Source organism: Amia ocellicauda, chromosome 8 (assembly GCF_036373705.1).
Source record: "Amia ocellicauda isolate fAmiCal2 chromosome 8, fAmiCal2.hap1, whole genome shotgun sequence".
In the NCBI taxonomy this organism is placed as follows: domain Eukaryota; kingdom Metazoa; phylum Chordata; class Actinopteri; order Amiiformes; family Amiidae; genus Amia; species Amia ocellicauda.
The window spans coordinates 17,470,973-17,492,060 of NC_089857.1; the positions used below are offsets into that span (position 1 = coordinate 17,470,973).

General features: G+C 39.4%; 1 protein-coding gene across 10 annotated transcripts in view; it reads left to right on the forward strand.

The window, feature by feature from the left end:
• Nucleotides 1-21,088, forward strand: part of LOC136755549 (PDZ and LIM domain protein 5) — a 107,449-nt gene that overhangs the window by 64,381 nt on the left and 21,980 nt on the right. For 3 of the 10 annotated variants that reach the window (XM_066712231.1, XM_066712226.1, XM_066712229.1), the window contains exons 6-17: nucleotides 4,918-4,938; nucleotides 5,760-5,777; nucleotides 6,887-7,059; nucleotides 7,755-7,800; nucleotides 13,751-13,780; nucleotides 14,468-14,686; nucleotides 15,422-15,511; nucleotides 16,008-16,136; nucleotides 17,432-17,632; nucleotides 17,968-18,057; nucleotides 18,165-18,293; nucleotides 18,577-18,711. In XM_066712231.1, coding sequence (XP_066568328.1) covers nucleotides 4,918-4,938; nucleotides 5,760-5,777; nucleotides 6,887-7,059; nucleotides 7,755-7,800; nucleotides 13,751-13,780; nucleotides 14,468-14,686; nucleotides 15,422-15,511; nucleotides 16,008-16,136; nucleotides 17,432-17,632; nucleotides 17,968-18,057; nucleotides 18,165-18,293; nucleotides 18,577-18,711 — 1,281 coding nt within the window. Of the gene's footprint in view, nucleotides 1-3,128; nucleotides 3,146-4,917; nucleotides 4,939-5,759; nucleotides 5,778-6,886; nucleotides 7,060-7,754; nucleotides 7,801-13,750; nucleotides 13,781-14,467; nucleotides 14,687-15,421; nucleotides 15,512-16,007; nucleotides 16,137-17,431; nucleotides 17,633-17,967; nucleotides 18,058-18,164; nucleotides 18,294-18,576; nucleotides 18,712-21,088 lie in introns of all 10 variants that reach the window. The other 7 variants (XM_066712235.1, XM_066712237.1, XM_066712232.1 and 4 more) reach the window with 7 other exon arrangements.

Below are 21,088 nucleotides of genomic sequence, written 5' to 3' on the forward strand. Positions count from 1 at the left end.
GAGACATGTGTCTTTGGAATAGATACACATCTTGGTCTCACATGTTGGTTTCTTTCATTGCTACTGCTATAAAAATCTGCTTAGCCAAGGAAGAACCTAATGCTAGTGAAATTTAAGCACAAGAGTCCCTGACCTTCTACCAATATATTTAGACTACAGTAATTGTATCTGTTTACAGTTTGGCCTGCCTGCAGATTTTTGGGTTCGCCACATAGTGTTTTTTATCTTTTTCTTTGAAGAAATGTGTTCCACACTGTACATCCATCAATACTTAACCATGTATTAAGTGTGGAAGGTTCACATTTGTCATATTGTCTTAAACTGCTTATTCCTTGATTCAGTAAAAGCCTAAATAACCTGATGGCTCTTTTTGTTGCAGTGCCATTAAGATCAAAGGAAGGCAAAGGTGTAAACGCCCAAGTCCCCTAGTGCCCAAGTCCCTTCCCACAGTTTAAGAAGCATTTATGAAATTGTGTAATTTATGAGTGGAGCTGCTTTTTATTACCAGTAACATTTGAAAGCAGGTGCACATTTGCCCTAATGGGTTCAAATAGTTTCTTTTGTGTCATTTTTGCAAAACTAAACTAGACTGCCCATAAAACTTTTTTTAATATACATATATGCCTTTGGGGCTCCTGGTAGAAACAGGTGGATGTAAACTGCAACAATTTGTAGTTTACCCTCATGGCAGGTACTGTAGGCTTGGCAGCACAGGTCGCCTCTCATGCTGTTACAAGTCTGTTGCTTGGACTCGGCTCCTGTAATACAAGGTTGAATCCCATGGGAAAATGTAGCAGTGTGAAGATCCTGTGTCACGGACAATGATGATGACATCCTGTATTGACAATGCTGAAAGGGGCTGTGGTGGTTAATTCACACAGGTTGCCCTCGCTCTTTGTAGTTGCCCTTTCAGTTGTGTCTGGGACTTTTATCGGGGTATTAACCACATGAATACTTTGTAAGAGGGGAAGGATCCTTTACGTATTATCTGTCACTGTGGGCACATAACAAGTCATACCCAGCGCCCCACAGTAATTAAGATAAGACGAGCAGCACTGTTGTTCCATATTTGTGTTTCATTGTAGGTGGTTTTGTTCAGTTTGAAAGTGGAATTATTTGAGTATTAGCATCTGTTTGTGATAGAAACATTCACATTTGTCAGGAGCAACAGTTCTGAATACGAATTGAAAAGCAGGCAGCCAACTATACGACCCTGTTTATTTGTTTTTTCATAAACGCCCAAAGAGAAGGTGTTAAATAATTCAGAAACGTATGAACAATGAAAGTGAACAATGCATTCTCTCCCCAGCTGTTAGAAATTCTGAACACGTCAATCATCTGTGCTACTGCACATATCCTTCTGATTGACAATAACATTCATCAATGTTTGAGATGTTTTTGTGTAGTAGGCTTCCTTTGTTGTAGATATGCATAACTCTGGCTGTTGTTTTTAATTATCCGTTGGGTTTGTCTTGCCAGGTCTGCTTGGTAATTGAAAGCAAATGAAGTAGTGAGGGTTTTCTATTCATTCTGTGCAAAATAAATCCATGGAACATACACTCACCTAAAGGATTATTAGGAACACCATACTAATACTGTGTTTGACCCCCTTTCGCCTTCAGAACTGCCTTAATTCTACGTGGCATTGATTCATCAAGGTGCTGAAAGCATTCTTTAGAAATGTTGGCCCATATTGATATGATAGCATCTTGCAGTTGATGGAGATTTGTGGGATGCACATCCAGGGCACGAAGCTCCCGTTCCACCACATCCCAAAGATGCTCTATTGGGTTGAGATCTGGTGACTGTGGGGGCCAGTTTAGTACAGTGAACTCATTGTCATGTTCAAGAAACCAATTTGAAATGATTCGACCTTTGTGACATGGTGCATTATCCTGCTGGAAGTAGCCATCAGAGGATGGGTACATGGTGGTCATAAAGGGATGGACATGGTCAGAAACAATGCTCAGGTAGGCCGTGGCATTTAAACGATGCCCAATTGGCACTAAGGGGCCTAAAGTGTGCCAAGAAAACATCCCCCACACCATTACACCACCACCACCAGCCTGCACAGTGGTAACAAGGCATGATGGATCCATGTTCTCATTCTGTTTACGCCAAATTCTGACTCTACCATCTGAATGTCTCAACAGAAATCGAGACTCATCAGACCAGGCAACATTTTTCCAGTCTTCAACTGTCCAATTTTGGTGAGCTTGTGCAAATTGTAGCCTCTTTTTCCTATTTGTAGTGGAGATGAGTGGTACCCGGTGGGGTCTTCTGCTGTTGTAGCCCATCTGCCTCAAGGTTGTACGTGTTGTGGCTTCACAAATGCTTTGCTGCATACCTCGGTTGTAACGAGTGGTTATTTCAGTCAAAGTTGCTCTTCTATCAGCTTGAATCAGTCGGCCCATTCTCCTCTGACCTGTAGCATCAACAAGGCATTTTCGCCCACAGGACTGCCGCATACTGGATGTTTTTCCCTTTTCACACCATTCTTTGTAAACCCTAGAAATGGTTGTGCGTGAAAATCCCAGTAACTGAGCAGATTGTGAAATACTCAGACCGGCCCGTCTGGCACCAACAACCATGCCACGCTCAAAATTGCTTAAATCACCTTTCTTTGCCATTCAGACATTCAGTTTGGAGTTCAGGAGATTGTCTTGACCAGGACCACACCCCCAAATGCATTGAAGCAACTGCCATGTGATTGGTTGGTTAGATAATTGCATTAATGAGAAATTGAACAGGTGTTCCTAATAATCCTTTAGGTGAGTGTACATTGTTCTGTTTATTTAGATAATGTTTCTCCTACCATTATACTTGGGGGCGACCGACAAACCATTGCCCATCCTTAATACCCTGCTCAGGTACTGCACGCTTTGGCATGAACCGGTTTGCTGCTCATTTTCAGCGAGGCTTGTACTATGAATTGCTTTACATAAGAACATCAAAAAAGTCTGGGCCCCCTTCCCACTTCTCTCACCGTGCCGGTGGTAAGTTCCAAATGGTCTGTAGCATCCAATCCTTGTTGCATAAGCCAGCTGCCAGGACACAGTAAAGGGTCTGTCTGTGAATTCAAGTGGTAAATGTTCTGTCGTTTTTTTTTTGTCTTTTCCCCACTATAGGAGATACCTGTTGCAAAGTTAGTATCCTCATCCCAGCAGGCTGGTGACGTGTGCTGTGATTAGCATGTATGAGTGATCTTTACACAGAACTGAATGTCTTCAATTATGCATTTTATGCATGTGTGTGCATTGGGGTTAATATCTCTATCCATAGACCGGGTGCCATAACTGCATGTGTGTGCAGTGCAGTTTATTGTTCTTTTAAATGATTGATCATCGACGCCTCCATCAAAAGACTGTGGAACTGGCATTATTGGGGGATCGCTGCTAAACTTTGGTTGGCCATGGATGGAAGAGTAGGACTGTCCTCTGGGGTTGTAAAAGAGCTAGTTTGGGTTCAGTAATTCAAGAACATCGAGCCCATCTGTAGTCAGGGAGGCCTGCAGCAATTCCCACCCTTGTTGTTACTGATGTGCATGTGTAGGTATTGATGCATAGTCTGATTAAGATCACTGTTGTGTTGGAAAAGAGGGAATTGAAGGTGAAAACCAATTGTTCATACATTTTCTAAATCTAATCCATTACTATATGAAATTGTACAACCAACAAGGTTTCGCTCATAGAAAGCTTCTTCCGGATGCGAACACACATTTATTCCTAGCTATTTAAATTCAACATTTAATACCTGTTAGTAATTAGATAATTAGTAATACATAATTATATATGCCTCCTATAATTTAAATGAAGAAAGTTGACACTCTCACCGAAGATCCTTTTTTAATTGTTGCTTATTGGTTTATCTTTCATTTATTTATGTATTTATTTATTCTTAACTCTGTTATTAGTATTGTTTATTTTGAAACCTCTAGGTGTGGAAAAAGACCTCCAAAATACTAAAAATACTTATCAAAATAGGAAACTTCACAAACTTTATTTATTATACTATAGCGCCATCTTGCTGCACACAGTAGAATGCACTGTGAAAACAGCTCAGAGTTGGTGCTCATCACTGCAAATGTTTTACAAATATCTAAAGGCTAACTCTATCCAACAAATATACTTTTTAATTTTTATTTCCAAATGCAAAAGAAAATGTAATGCTTCTATCCTGTTTAGTGTCTCCATAATAGTGACATTTGTTACTCCTGTAACTCAGGGATTTAAAAGAAGGATTTTGTCCTGTGTGTCTGACAGGGTGGGGACTGATTTGCCCATTAATTATGTCTAATAGTCCTCCATACCCTAATCCCAAACCTCCATGGCAGAGCTGACTGAAATCAAGATAAAACAACTCACCACACTCAGATGATGGTTGAAACTATCTTGTCTATGAGCTATGACTCAAAATGTAGAACCGTGCTCTGGATTAGATGAGAAATGGCAAATTCTAGGACCAATACTTGATGTCAGCTTTTCATTTGGTACACACACCACATTTCTGGCAAACGTTAAGTGACACATTTGGAGTTTGTGAGTGATGTGTTGGTCAGGGTTTTGGTTTAATTGGGGCCCGATCTTTTCAAATAGAACCCACCCCGTTTTGTAAACAGAATATTTATTTATATTGCATTTCAAAGTACTTGCAATTCTCTAAGGAAGTACAATCTTCCCATTTCCAATTTGGCTTGAGGGCAAAGGAATAGTGGGGGAAATGAAAGAATTTGTGGTCTCATATATTAGGCTTTGAACATGCCTTTGTATGTTTGCTTTTGTATCTTTGTTTTCAGTTTGCAGTGACACAATTTTACTTTTTTAAATACTTTATGATAATTTTAAATGTTAACTTAATTTCTGCAGATATTAAAGCTTTTTTTTTTTTGTCTTTTTTTTATTCTCACTTTTCCCATAGTGGCCCACAGAGCATCCTAAAGTAAGTATTTCTCTCTGCTGTCCCCCTTTATATTTATTAATTTAGAGAATAGCTTTAAGTTAACGCACATTATTATTATTATTTTCAATTAATTCACACGGGGGACGAAATAAGAATTCCAGTGACACCATTTAGCTTGAGACCCCAAAATATTTAGTCCCAGGACTTGTTCAATTGTGCACACACAGTGATACTGAAGCTAAAGGCTGTCATGTGTTGACATTTATGAAGTGCTTCTCTATTTATTTTCTTCCATGTATGCTTTTAGTCTTACAGTTTATAACTCCAAGGAATGCAGATGTCAGCTGGCATTTTTGCAGGGGACGTGACCCGGAAGTTGTTGTTGAGATTAAGTTACTCTCAACCATTGAAGAAAGGCTTTTGTCCAGACTATTTGTGCTTGTAGTTTGGCATGTATCTGCAGCAGCTGTAGGAGACGTAAGACAAAAATATTGAACTGAAGGACACAAGCCCTCCCTGAATGAAAACTGACATCTAGAAAGTGATTATAATGGACATAAACTGAAATGTGAACAAATATAAAATGACAGGAATGGCAATTTAAACTAGAAGCAAAACAAGGCTATATTTTTCAGACCTGCTGTTTGCTCTATAACCCCCCCATATGTTGTAAAATGGACTAATGCTCATGCAGCTTTGGGTACTTTAGAGTAGATGTGCCCTATTTCTTCCAGCCTCCTACAGTATCCCTCATTCATCGCTTCTTATCTTTTTCTCACGGGTATCTTCGATTTTTCTGTCCTGTCTATTTCTGGCACTGAACTCAATGTTTCCAACTTTCCTTCTCTGCGTTCTTGAAGAAAAAACCCACCAAAACGGTAAATTGATGGCATAGATTATATTTTGTTTTTTTGGGTGGTGCTGTGCTTGTTTTCTGTATTAATTTCACAGGTGTGTAAAGCAGATTAACACAAACAACATAGACCTGAGGTATATTTCAGTCAGTTTAAGTGTGATCTTGACTCAATTTACAAAACATTTCCATTCTGTTCCAAGTTTAATATTATTTATTTATAGCTTATGTATCTCAATTAATTTCTATATATTGCTCTTTGAACTGTTTTTTGGGTTAGTCACCAGCTGCCTATGACTGGTTTTCATTAGGATGTCATACAAGTCTTACAAATGGGTGTGTAATAAATCAGGAATCATGGCATTGTGTACCTTACTGATTCCCCGATGCTTCTTTTCTAAACCTAACACTGCCCATTTTGCTTCAGTTAGAATTCGTATTTAAATAGAGAAAGAGAAGGATCAGTATAATATAAAAGGATGTCAGTATTACATCAGGAATCCCTGACTTTGAGTGCTCCAGCCACATCGAAAATATATATATATGTATATATATATATATATACATAATTACAGAAAGTTTTTGCTGAGCAGTGGATTTATGAAAAGCAAAGGCAGAAAGAACATGTATTGATTGAATATATATGTCAAGTGGCAAAATGGAAAACTGTCCTTTACGTGGCTTTGGAGTTAGTTGCATGTATAAAAATGCTTTCTTCACTGTTCTCTAAATCTGTTGACTGTCCTAACGTGTGTAGGGGTGTCCTTGGTTTAGCTTTATGACTTCAGGGGGAATTTGAGTTCAATTAGGGATACAGCTGAAGGTCAGAATGTTCTAATGGTTCTGTTAAGATAGTGGTGATAGCAAAGTTTGCACAGACTTTTTAGGGATCAAACTAGGGTTACATTTTGGCTGGGGTTTGGGTTAATATTAGATTCAACAGTAAACCTTTTGTTCAGATAGGATTTAGGGCTGCATCTCTAATAAGACTCACCATTTCACACTGGACTTTGTTCTATATTTTGATGTTGGTCAGGGTGAATAAGGTATTGTATTAGTGTCATACAGTGGTGTCTCACTGTATCACAGTGGTTTTCATTTACTTATTTTGCTTGCATGTGCTTGACTCTCCAGTGCACCCAGAAAGCCTGCTGTGGAAACGGACATTGAGTTTTACCACGTGCCCAGCCATGGAGACGCCAGCAAGAAAAGGCTGATTGAAGACACGGAAGACTGGCACCCAAGAACTGGAACCTCGCAATCGCGGTCCTTCCGCATCCTGGCACAGATAACGGGCACCGAGCGTGGTACGCAACACCTCTATACACGTACCCGGCTCTGAGCTACTTTGCTGCACAACCTCCATACCAGTCTTTTCTTGAAAATAGATTTTATTTTAACCTGCAAATCTGCGAGTGTTATCCAAGGGGATTTTGGGAGCAAAGGCGGCTTTGTTCTAACTGGGTTTTTTCAAGATGCTTGGTGACAGGAGATCTCACAAATAACTCATAACTTACAGCGGTGTAAATTACAGCCCTGTTAGCCATCCAGCAGAGCCCACAACTGTAGCTAAACATGTCCAATAACTTAACACCTGCCACACACTGTTTTCTTTATTTTTCACCATAAATCGAGTATGACATACAGCTCGGTGTTATTCCCCAGGGCTTGAGTAGCAGTCCTGCACATTAGAGCAGGTTTCAAGACAAGAAAGACCCACTGACAGATTGACTTTTAATCCAGCATGTACCTGGTTGTAATGGAGTGATAATGTTTAGCACTGTCCCAGACCCGTATTGGACGTGTTTTTCTTGTGAAAGCAGGAGGGAATTCCAGCTGCTGGAGGTGAATTGGTATCTTTGTTTTAGTTCTAGTGTTTTCTTAATGATTATTATTTTGCTTGTAATTGGAATTCTGTTATGTTTGTTTTGTAGACATTTTTAAAACAGATTTATGAGAAATCTAATTAAAATGATTTAATTCTGTGTTTTATTACTTTTAGCACAAGAGCAGGAAGACATTGATTCTGCAAAGAAGATAGAAGACAAGTAAGTAACAGCTTTTTCAGCTCATCTGATTCTGTAGTATGTGTTGTGCATGCATGTGATTATATTGTTGTTACCATTTCTAGTTTCATGAATTGATGCTTGTGGAATTTGATACCCTGTGTTTATGACTTTCGATGTTGCATGGGTATTAAATATTTAGATTGAACCATACATCCCCTTCTAGTAAACTCGTACATGCCCAGTTTCACATTAAATCTAAGAAACCCCTTCCACAACTGTTTATAACCTCACATAAAAAGTATTCAACCCAAATATTGCATTCAGATACTAATCCTAATGAACACTTTAACCCTGGAGTTGTCTTTGAGTTTTGGGTTGTTGCAATGCAGCACACAGCTGTGGTTTGAAAGTCTTTCGGTAAACAATCGCTTCAGTCCTCTGTTGCAGATATCAGCTTATATAAATATCCTATCTTTCCACTGTGACACACCCATGAAGTGAAAACCATTTTACAATATTTAAAGGTAAAAACCCAGGGCTGCCATATATGGGATTATGTACCGTGTATAATACTAATTTCAATCAATGGTAATGTTTGAATGATGACTGGTGCGCCGCTCTCTACTATGGAGGGTGATCAGTGCCAAAATTAAGATGAATGTGATCATGAACATGATGATTATGAAGATGATTATGAACATGAACATGAAGATGATTATGAACATGATTATGAAGATGAACATGAAGATGATTATGAAGATGAACATGAAGAGGATTATGAGCACTGGATAGGACAATAAGTGCACTGGCTACCGCCCACCAGCTCTGATTGACAGAGTTCAATGTTTTGTCACATTGACAAAAAAAAAAAAAAATACAAGAGACGCTACGAAATGTAGAAGCACATTGAGAAATGCAAATAGCAAAGAGACAAACAGGCAATCAATATATACATGTTGAAACTAATGAATGTATAAATACATGTTGAAATAAATAAACAAATAGATGAATACATAAATAGATAGTCCTAAATGTCCATGTATTTGTTTAATCATGTATTTATTTTCTCTGTGTATTTATTTAAAATTTAAGTTTGGATAGTCCTCCATACTCTGAAACCGTGTAACTCCCAGATATATATATTTTTTTTTTTAATATATACAGTGAGGGAAAAAAGTATTTGATCCCCTGCTGATTTTGTACGTTTGCCCACTGACAAAGAAATGATCAGTCTATAATTTTAATGGTAGGTGTATTTTAACAGTGAGAGACAGAATAACAACAAACAAATCCAGAAAAACGCATTTCAAAAAAGTTATACATTGATTTGCATGTTAATGAGGGAAATAAGTATTTGACCCCTTCGACTTAGTACTTGGTGGCAAAACCCTTGTTGGCAATCACAGAGGTCAGACGTTTCTTGTAGTTGGCCACCAGGTTTGCACACATCTCAGGAGGGATTTTGTCCCACTCCTCTTTGCAGATCCTCTCCAAGTCATTAAGGTTTCGAGGCTGACGTTTGGCAACTCGAACCTTCAGCTCCCTCCACAGATTTTCTATGGGATTAAGGTCTGGAGACTGGCTAGGCCACTCCAGGACCTTAATGTGCTTCTTCTTGAGCCACTCCTTTGTTGCCTTGGCTGTGTGTTTTGGGTCATTGTCATGCTGGAATACCCATCCACGACCCATTTTCAATGCCCTGGCTGAGGGAAGGAGGTTCTCACCCAAGATTTGACGGTACATGGCCCCGTCCATCGTCCCTTTGATGCGGTGCAGTTGTCCTGTCCCCTTAGCAGAAAAACACCCCCAAAGCATAATGTTTCCACCTCCATGTTTGACGGTGGGGATGGTGTTCTTGGGGTCATTCCTCCTCCTCCAAACACGGCGAGTTGAGTTGATGCCAAAGAGCTCGATTTTGGTCTCATCTGACCACAACACTTTCACCCAGTTCTCCTCTCAATCATTCAGATGTTCATTGGCAAACTTCAGACGGGCCTGTACATGTGCTTTCTTGAGCAGGGGGACCTTGCGGGCGCTGCAGGATTTCAGTCCTTCACAGCGTAGTGTGTTACCAATTGTTTTCTTGGTGACTATGGTCCCAGCTGCCTTGAGATCATTAACAAGATCCTCCCGTGTAGTTCTGGGCTGATTCCTCACCGTTCTCATGATCATTGAAACTCCACGAGGTGAGATCTTGCATGGAGCCCCAGACCGAGGGAGACTGACAGTTATTTTGTGTTTCTTCCATTTGCGAATAATCGCACCAACTGTTGTCACCTTCTCACCAAGCTGCTTGGCGATGGTCTTGTAGCCCATTCCAGCCTTGTGTAGGTCTACAGTCTTGTCCCTGACATCCTTGGACAGCTCTTTGGTCTTGGCCATGGTGGAGAGTTTGGAATCTGATTGATTGATTGCTTCTGTGGACAGGTGTCTTTTATACAGGTAACGAGCTGAGATTAGGAGCACTCCCTTTAAGAGAGTGCTCCTAATCTCAGCTCGTTACATGTATAAAAGACACCTGGGAGCCAGAAATCTTGCTGATTGATAGGGGATCAAATACGTATTTCCCTCATTAACATGCAAATCAATGTATAACTTTTTTGAAATGCGTTTTTCTGGATTTTTTTGTTGTTATTCTGTCTCTCACTGTTAAAATACACCTACCATTAAAATTATAGACTGATCATTTCTTTGTCAGTGGGCAAACGTACAAAATCAGCAGGGGATCAAATACTTTTTTCCCTCACTGTATATATTAAAAAAATATATATATATATCTGGGAGTTACACGGTTTCAGAGTATGGAGGACTATCCAAACTTAAATTTTAAATAAATACACAGAGAAAATAAATACATGATTAAACAAATACATGGACATTTAGGACTATCTATTTATGTATTCATCTATTTGTTTATTTATTTCAACATGTATTTATACATTCATTAGTTTCAACATGTATATATTGATTGCCTGTTTGTCTCTTTGCTATTTGCATTTCTCAATGTGCTTCTACATTTCGTAGCGTCTCTTGTATTTTTTTTTTTTTTTGTCAATGTGACAAAACATTGAACTCTGTCAATCAGAGCTGGTGGGCGGTAGCCAGTGCACTTATTGTCCTATCCAGTGCTCATAATCCTCTTCATGTTCATCTTCATAATCATCTTCATGTTCATCTTCATAATCATGTTCATAATCATCTTCATGTTCATAATCACGTTGATCTTAATTTTGGCACTGATCACCCTCCATACTCTACGCTTCCTAGTATTCAGTTTCCCACTAATAAAAAATTGTAACACATTACAGTTGTTGTTACTAATTATTTAGAAAAACAAGTGCAGTTACATTTCCAGTTTGTTACTTTTCGGTGTTAATAAGATCTTGCCCAAATTAGTTTCATATTTCAGTCACAGTGACAACAAGTAAAAGATTGGTGCGCCATGCTTTTTTTCACCATGTCAGAGAAGCATGGGAGGCCGGTTGATTGATACTGCCTTTCAGCCTTTTGTATCACTTCCTGTCTCCCATTTAAAAACGATAATAAATGTCCAACATGACCTGTAAATGACTACATTACTAATCTAACAACCATTGCTAACCTGATAATATTTTAGCTGCCCCCAGTGGTGCTTGGAGAAGATATTGTTTCTGTGGCTGTTATTTTAAGTAAGAATTATATTGCTTTACACAGGAAATAATCCACTCTCTCAATTTGTCATGTCTTTAAAAAAAAAAAAAAAAAAAAAGAATCATTGCACGTTAATGTAGTAGGACTATATAAGTGGGAAATGGTAAATGTGCATCCTACCCTCTGACACTGGCTCTTGGTTTGAATACTCCCTCCTGTGGTGAATACTCCCTCCTACACCGTCAATAACAGACTTTTTATTACATTTTTAATTCAGTCAGTTAGTGGACTATAGCAATCATGTATATAACCACTCATTTTTTTTTCATCAGATAAAATCAGATTGTGAACTATTGTACATTTAAAAGAAGGCTAACTATGAAGGATTCCCAGAATTTTTATTTTGTGAAATTATTTATAGGTTTCAATGGTATACAATCACTGTGTTAAAACATTCCTGTTACAGAGATTGTAACTAATATCTCAGTAATATAGATCATACTTCATTATTTCACATTAATTGGAATTCCTATTCTTCCTTGTGGCTGATTGTGTAATCATTGCTTAGAGTCATGTGAGCCCTGCCTGGCTTGTTGCATGGAGACTGAATTGCAAAAATATCTCCGAAGGTCTAACTCTTCTCTCTGATCTGCTCTTGTCCCTCTCTCTCTCAACGCACTCGCTGTCCAGGGTGATGAACACTAAGGTCTTCGGCCCCAAATACAATAAACTGCGTGACTGGCACCACGGCGTTTCTGCGTGGGTCCTCAATGTACAATAATGCCCATCTGAACCTCCCTGTGTTTCCATCCTGTTTAATCTGCTTGGCAAAAACCATCTCCAGAGTCTCATAGTAGACGCTTCTAGTTTTGACTTATTAAGCAGCAGGCTGTGTACATTCAGTAACTGACAGCGTTTGTGCTAATTTACTTGAGAAATGTGCCTTGTTATGATTTTTTATTAACTAAAAAGTTGAACCCCGGCATCCTGACAAAACCAATTTTGATTAAAACAATAAAGCAGCTAAATACATTTGGAATAAATCAGATTCTTACCATAGATGTGTTTACAAATTTCATTGTTGTCGAGTCGTCTGTAGTCCAAGCATTAAGCATTTAGACATTGTTCACAGATTTTACAAGGCTAATTAGACACAGATGTTGCGGTTAGGAAAAAGAGGGGAAAAAAGTTGTTAATCCAGTATGAGTTCTTGGTAATACTGTGCTGTTTCTGAACGGTTTTCCAGTTTTTGATACATCTTGGTGCAATACTTATTGATATGTAATACAAAGAACGCACTATGATTTTAAATTCAGTTTTCCAGTTTCCTCCAGTTTTTAATGTGTTTGCCCATTCCAACTGAATCAGCTGACTACAAACCATACCTACCTGCATAAGGCCTGCAAAAAACCTGGAGAATTCCTCGGGACTGAGGCGCAGTTGATGTCTGCTTTGTTGGTAATGATGAGCTTCTAAACGTATAGGGTTGGTTTCAAAGATCAGGATTAGCGCTAGTCCTGGATGACTCAATGAATTTTGGGCAGGATAATCCGAGACTGGTGCTAATTCGGGACTGAGAAACCTGCCGAGAGTTCTAGTGAGTTACGTAGGTTACTTTAATCAAAAAACACAGAGTGTTGCCATTTATTCCCAGTATAGATTAATGACAGAGGAATTAATGTTTTAACTATAAGTGCCATAAAATGCAGAAAAGTACAACAAGGTTACTGTAACATCATTGGGTTTCTCATGGGCTTTATTCAGATCTGAGATCAGTTAGCCTCAGTGAAGATTGATTTTGCTGGATGAGGAAAAGTACGTTATAAAAGTTTTGCCTTTTGTTTATACAGTGGAATGTAAGCAAGGTTAATAGCGTTTGGGTTATCAGTTTGAAGGCCCTGGATGTTGTGCAATACAGTATCAGCTCATTTTCTCTTTACCCTGTTAAAGGCACAACCAGTCGTTCATCAAGCAGTTGGCAGTTGCATGTCTTTGTATATTGGTATAGAGGACAGTTGATTCGAATTAGTTTTTATTAGTAAATGAACCAGTTTACTGGATCTGTGAAGTTGCTTTGTTTTATTTTTGTTCTTTTTTCTGCCCTTTCTATATACTTAGACCATCGCAAAAACATGCTTCGGTGCTTTTTGCTGTTTATGAAAACTAAAAGTTGAATTTCACATCTGTAATATATTGTATTATACTCGCTTTACTTCTTTAGCAATCAGTCAGTCTTGTAATAAAGTTTCTTGTTGAACATTCTTTTCCTCTGTCTTTTTATTCTCTGCTTTTCCCTTTTCTCTGACTCTACACTACTCCTTGTCTACTGTTTCAATTTCTATTTTAACTTTATCTTCAGGGGACTCCATACAGACAGTGGACAGGTCAGGTAATTCCAGATCGATGAATTAACGATCACTGTGCATTGATTCGCAGGTCACTCCCATTAACAAATGCCATTCTGAGAAGGCCAACCTTTTTTAATGTGTGTGAGAATTGCTAAAATTGAACTTTCTTCATATGGACATCCGAGAAACTAAATCTGAAATGTTTGATATTGCAATAACAAGAAAACAACTGCAGTAATTTAGTTTGCTGGCCGATGAACACCACTGAGTAGAAACCTTCACCACAGTGTTTTTAGGAGCACCCTATGACCCTGTTCACACTATATGCTGCACCCTTGTAGAGCACTGATATTTTGAGGTGTAATTCAATATTGTAGTCTTCACATGACCTTGTTAAGTGTTTCACATTTAAGTACACCTAGATTTAAAGGTTGTTTTAAAGGCCAATGCAATACCCTTGCAAATGAAACGAGCAAGAAATAAAATGCATTGATTGTACATGGAAAAATGCAAGCCGAATTCAAAGCAAGTTAGTGAATGTGGAAGTTGTTCCCGGGTTTTATATTTTATTGATTAATGTATATTATATATTCTTTTTCATATTGTCTATTTTAAACGAGACTCCCTTTTCTATGTGCATTTACTTTGTTGCTCACTTCACCATTTGTTTGCATTGGCCTTCTTAATATCACATGTTCTCAGACTGTTCTACTTTTGTCTGTGTAAAGCCTCACCTCCCACCATACGGACGAGCCCTCAGATGATTACCCTCCTGAGGTGCCAGTCCAGCTCTCTAATGGCATAGATCACAAAGTTTCTTGTCTGGGCAGTAGTAGGCCGTCTGTTGCTACACAGACCTGTGAAGAGCTCGATCTTCTGTCCACGTCTCCGACCGGTCAAACAGAATCGCCTGTCTGTATCAATGCCGCTGCAACAATTCACGAGAGGTACAGAAACGTTGCTTGTTGGCAGTCATTGGATTATACTCAAAACATGTGATTTCCCTTTGTTTGCAAGACACAGAATATGAAGGTATGGATGTCTGTATACCCACCTTTGATTGGTGTAGACGCTTGATGCACATCCCCAGGTGAATTTATTGAATGAACCTCTTCAATAACTCAGTAAGGTTGTTAGCTCCTGGCCATGCTATTTTTGACACCATTCCTTTAAACCCTTACAGCTAACTGTATTTCTGTCAGTGTAGTAGGTCAGATATTTGAGCTGTGCTTCTTCAGGGTACTTTACCTCATTTTGCCTTATTTGATGAGAATGTAAACCACCCCCCCTCCACGATTCCTTCAATAATTTACGTCTGTTTTCCCCTGTGGTAATTTTAAACACCCCAAAGCATGTTTGGCTTTATTGCCTTATGCCCGTGCGTAGCCCAGGGGAACAACATAGCGAGGAATTGTAAACAAAGAAAAAAGGCTAGGCAAAAAAATAATAAATGAAAACATAAATAGACGGTGCAAAATACAAAACTGTTCTCAGAAATGCTTAGAGGCACATTAAATATTAACAATGTGTGTATATATATATATGTGTGTGTGTGTGGGGTACATTTGTTTTCACTATAGTGATCTGAGAGCTCTGTCAGGTATACACTGTAAATTGTTTATGAGTTTTGGAAATGTACTGCTAAGAGCAATTGGGTCTGTCTGCCTGTTTATGATACCCAGCCCAGTCCGTGTCTCGGCCTGCGAGCTAATAGCCGGCAGCGGCCCCCCTCAGCGCTCTGCCGGGACCGGCCTCTTCACTTCTCCACCGAGGTAAAATGCAAAAGGGCATTCGAGTCCACACTCTGTTATGTAGTGATGCATTGAATGTCCCACATTTATCTACGCCATGAAGGAGCAATGCATCAATGTAGTGAGCACTCTTCTTAAACACGGTTCCCACTATTGATCCCACACTGCTGCAAGCCAGGCATCTTCACCACTCTATAGCACTCCAGATGGACACCAAGTAGGATTATGAGAAGGCCAGGCTATTCATTTTAAAAGGGTTCTTTACACTAAGGAAATGATGGTACTGGGTGGCCAGTGACTGTGCTGCACTTTGCTGTAACCAGCGAGTGCTCAGAGCTTTAAGCGGTGGGAATTTCCAGTCATTTCGCTAATGTAATTATTTTCCCCATTGTTACACACCATTACTTCAGAGTCAAGTTGTTGTTTCTCCACGTTTCTCCTCTCAGACGGTCTGATTGTGGTCTGGTTGGCTGGAATGCCCTCCTTTGCTCCTGATCTCTTTCTCTTTCCAATTCAGAAACCTGTTTTTGGACAATCCTCTGGAGGCATTGCCAAAATGTGCCCCCCACCCAGCACCGATAGCACGAGTATTAAAGGGAAGTCGTCAGATAGCTACTCTGTCCAAACTGCTTCCTTTTCAAAATAGGTAGCTTTCAATCTTTCAATATTCCAAGTTTTTCCTTTTGTTAATGATAGTCAAAGTCGGTAGAAAGAAATAATTTGGCCTTGCAATGCAACTTACACTGGCTTGTAAAACTTTGATGTTAAACCCTTGTTTAAACTCCTCCCCTGTGCTTCCTCTGACTCGCACTGAGTTACAAGCGTGCTTCACAGTCAGTGCCTTCGGACACTTCTTTTGTTCTTGCAAACTCCCATTATTTCACTCATCTCACACAGAAATAAAAACCCCTTTCTTCAAGTGCTGGGTTATTTGACATTTTTACACGGTGGCAGGCCGTGCCTCAGTGGTTTTTCATTCTCTTGCCCCAGACAGTAACTTATTTCTCATTTTGACTTGCTGGGTAATTGGTTTCCTCGGCGAGGTGACAGGTGTCTAGGTACACATCACCCTGCATGTTTTCTCACTGTGTTGCTTCCCAGCCCACAGCCCTTGCTTCAGGGGGTTATGAATAGATGGATACTTGTGTAATGCTTGTATCTAATACTTTTCTGAAATTCAAATAGTTAAAATGGGAATTAATCACAGATTTCCCATTAAAAATATTTCCAAACTGGTTTAGATTTGGATTGTCAGTGATTATCTGTTTATTTTAAATCCTCTTTAGATGCTCAATACTGAATATAGCTATTAGACCTGGTATTCTTGACATGCTGTTTGCAAGAAACAAACAAAAAACAATCAGTATGAAAAAGCAGGAGGCTAGAGATCAGATTCCCTTTGCTTCTCTATGGAGATCAATCCTTGCTGCCTCCCACCATCTCTGCTCAGGGCAGGACATTCGCTCTAGGGTGACTGATTTTACAGTTTACCCTTTTTTTTTTAGTGGATGAGACATTGAACAGAGAATTAATTAGCATACCTATTTATATGGTGTCTCAACACAATTCAGTTTGTGCATATAGAATAAATATAATACCTGCAGGCTAAACAGTACAGTTTTAAATTCTTTACAGTAGGATTCTAGAAAGTGATTTTGGAGAATGTTTTCCTATTTGAAACACTTTTTTTTTTTGTGCAGCAGTTTCATAAAAACCAAAGCACAAACATCCCAGTTGTGTGAGGCACCTCATTTTTATTGCAACTGAGATGGAACTAAAATAAAAGAAACATGGAAGAAAGTGTGTGTCAGTATGGGAAAGTTATTTGAAATAAAAACTATTTTAATGTCATCAAATCTGCATGGGTTGATTTAAAGCTTTATTGTTTAAAGTTCCAGATCCTGCCCTTTCTGATGCAAAGCCTTTTTATTTCTCCTTAAGAAACACAGCTACAATTCCAGGTCTAGTGCAAATCCCTCTGAGCGCCTCGGCTGTGGTCAGCAGTGCTGCCAGTACCGTCGCCTCTCCAGTAGAGGGCACTAGATGCTCAGTATCGACTCAGACTTGTGAATTAGCTGCGGACGTTTCCCTTGCTCCTGGATCAACACAATCAGCTGACATCTCGCTGTCGGCCCCACCGAGGTACTGCCTGAACCCCCAGCACAGGATAGATGACACCTGCAGCGTATCCATTCACTCACTGTTGGCAGTTTTGTAATTAAACATAAGCTGTCAGTTTCCCCTTTGAAATTGAATGATTTGTGCAATTTCACTTTTTTGGTTGGTAAAGCCATAGTGTCTATTAAAATACTTGTGTTCATTTGACCTTAATACCATTATTTTAAATAGTCTTATTCTCACACAGTGGCTCGGTTGCTTCCCTAATTGCACAGTTGTTGATTTCAAGTCTCCTACAGTGAGTTCCATGGCTGTTTGCATTAATAAGAGGTTGCTTTTTCTAATGTCTTTCTTCCCAGCTCTACTGTCTCTCCACTTGTCTCTGTTCCAATCCAAACAAGTCTTGTAACAATGCCAGCAAAACCCTTTCTCTCTCCGGGTCCTCTGAGGTAAATATTGACAAGAAACGTAACAACTCTAATATCAGCCTATAATTATACTCCATTGACCAATATATTTTGTGTCCTGGGTTGGTGCTGATCCAACATGGGCCTAGGAAGGAGCTGTTAATGAATCCTTTAGAAGCTCTTCCGCGGGGAGCTCCCTGTCCGCCTCCCCTCAGCCCCAGCAGAGCATCCCAGGGAGCCGTGGCAACAATCAGCGTGGCGGTCGGTTCTCAAGCTAGGTAGTGCAACTGCCCCCTCTGTCTGAGTCCTTTGTTTCACTCATGATGAATTGCTCCCCCCTCCTCAAATTTACATTATCCTAATTAGCAGTAGTTGCACGCATTTGTGTTTAGAATCTGCTGTAGCTTTAGTGGAAAATGTAAAGCAAATCGTAACACAATAAAAGAAAGACCAGGCGGCACACAACTCTATTATTATTCTTTGCTCTCCTGTCTCACTTTCTCTTGTCTCTTTCTGTACATTTCCTTTTCCTCCTATCAATTCCCCGAATTCCCTTTCCAGGCTCTTCGGGGCCGGGGTATCGCCCTCTCTGTTGGATGCTCTCCTCATTACACCCATCTCTAAGCCTCCTCCTCTGCAACACCAGAAAGATAAAAGGAGAACCATCAGTGCCTTGTACTTGCAGAAGAATAAGAGGTATCGGAGAGGGCCCTGCAAATCCACAAGCATTACTTGCTGCCTTGTTTTTAACCAGCTTTTGAGACATTTCAGAAATGTGTAATTTGTATGCTTGTGTTGCATCTTAAACTTTTTTGTGCATTTAAGCAAGTCTAAAGTGCACTGGTAGGTCACATGTTTTATCTCTGGGTGAAAAGGTTCAGTTCCTCAGTCTCTCAGTAGGACTTTCCCTTCAGACCTGGAATAAGTCTGGATGCTCTCCTCTGAACTGCCTCTACAGCAGCGATATCTTTCTTGAAGTGTGGAGCCCAGACCTGTACACAGTATCCAGATGAGCTCTAACTAGTGCATTGTACAGTCTGAACATTACTGTATGCAAGTAACCAAGGATTTGTTCTCTTGATATGTGTTTGCATACCTCTGTTAAACCGTTTTTTGGTCCTCAATTTGCTAAGTTTTGGTACAAAGTGGTATATTCTGGATAAGGGCGTCTGCCAAGAAATAAAAATAATAATAAAATTCTTAAAATATAACCATCCATTTTCAACTGAATCTGTATCCAGTGTGCTCCAGTCAAACTAAGTGCCGCCTCATACCTTCAAGGTTTGCTTTTCTAAAATTGTAGCCCATTGTTTTAGACTTGGGCCTTGTTGTTTTAAAGTATGCCTCAAAGCTAACCATGTTATGATCACAATGTGCCATTGGTTCTCTAACTAGTGTCCCTCTGACTCTATCTTGGTCATTTGAAAAGATCAAGTCAATACATGCACTCTCACTGGTTGGTTCCCTGACAAATTGAGTTAGAAAGCAGTCATTTACCATCTCAACCATTTCTATTTCTGCTTCTGTAGTCCCCACTGGGCTTTCCTAGTCTATGTTTGGGAAATTGAAGTCCCCCATTATAAGCCACATCCTTGCTACATGCAGTCCTGATTACACTGTGCAATGCAACATCTTGCTGAATATCTGAGTTGGGTGGTCTGTAATACACTCCTACCACTAATCCCCTAGATCTTTTATTCAAAAGTTTAACCCACATAGATTCTGTTTCATTACTGGGATCTAATTTGAGTTCTTCTGCCTCAGCGTCATTTTTTAACATATAATGCAACCCCACCACCTCTTCAATTTTGCCTGTCCCTCCTAAACTGTGTGTTTCCTTTCAACTTGTATTCATCCTCATCATTTTCTGTAAGGACTTTCCTACTAGTAGTTTCCCTTGGTTTTCTTTCCTTAGTGGAACATCTCCTGTTGTCAGAACTCCCTTTTCTTAGGAGAAAGTTCAGCTCTGGTGCTTGTGTGTGTTTTACACTCTTGCCAAATGCTGTGGAAAAGCTCTGGCTGTAGACAATTTGGATTTGATGCTTCCTGTCAACATGCCATAAACTAAAATGGCATTTGTCCTAATTCTGTCAAGCAGTCTACGCTTGAAATGCAATGCTTGTAAGGGTAAGGTTTGTTAACTTGTGAAATGTTATAATGAAGATAATTTATTGCCAGGGCAGCAATTAAAAGAAGCTGAGAAATGCATATCATGTGACTTAATCTCATGTTGTCAAATCGTTTACCTACAGGCAGAGCAGCAAACAAATTGTATTAAACTCATGTAATCAGTTTGTAATCACATTTCTTTTTAAATGTATATAGAATGACTTTTTCTAGGAATGAATAGGATCTCTCTTTCTTTAGGGCTATTCTGTTCATCGAGTAGCATAAATAAATAATTAGCTGCCATATGGACTTTTCTGTATACCGAAGGATTACAGAGTTCTGAAGGCCCATATTTGTTAACTGCTAAAATATTTCCTCTGTTGGTATCACTGATATTTAGCTGGCCTGGTGCCATGGACAAGATGTAGACACCTGTGTGACAGGGGCTAGGAAGCACACATCAGTGCACCAACTGGCTTTGAACAGCATGCTTGGCAACAGCCGTGTCACATCTCTGCAATTACGTTGCGCGTTAGCTATGATTAAATTGAAATAACTTGGCACTGACACGGCTGCGGAGTTCAAACAGACTGGCAAATGCAATTGCACAGTCTTTATAGTAGAAAAACCATTCATCCTCCAAGAGGCAACTTTACACTTTGTTTCCACCTGCCACTGGGACCAAGTCAAAGCCATTTGGAAATGTCCCGCTTTAGTTTTGGAGAGATCTGAATCCAATTTTAACGAGGGGCTCTTGATAAAGCAACTTTTGAATGTGACCAGGAGGGAAAAATGTATCAAAGTTGCTATTTAGGAGAAATGCATTTGCTACAGCCTTTTGTAATTGTATTGTCATTGTTGTACTTAACACTGGGAATATGTAAGTAGCACCAGATTAATTGTTGGGTTTATATCTTTCTGTTCTTATTTGAATTGGATTGAATAGATGACATGTTATATGCAA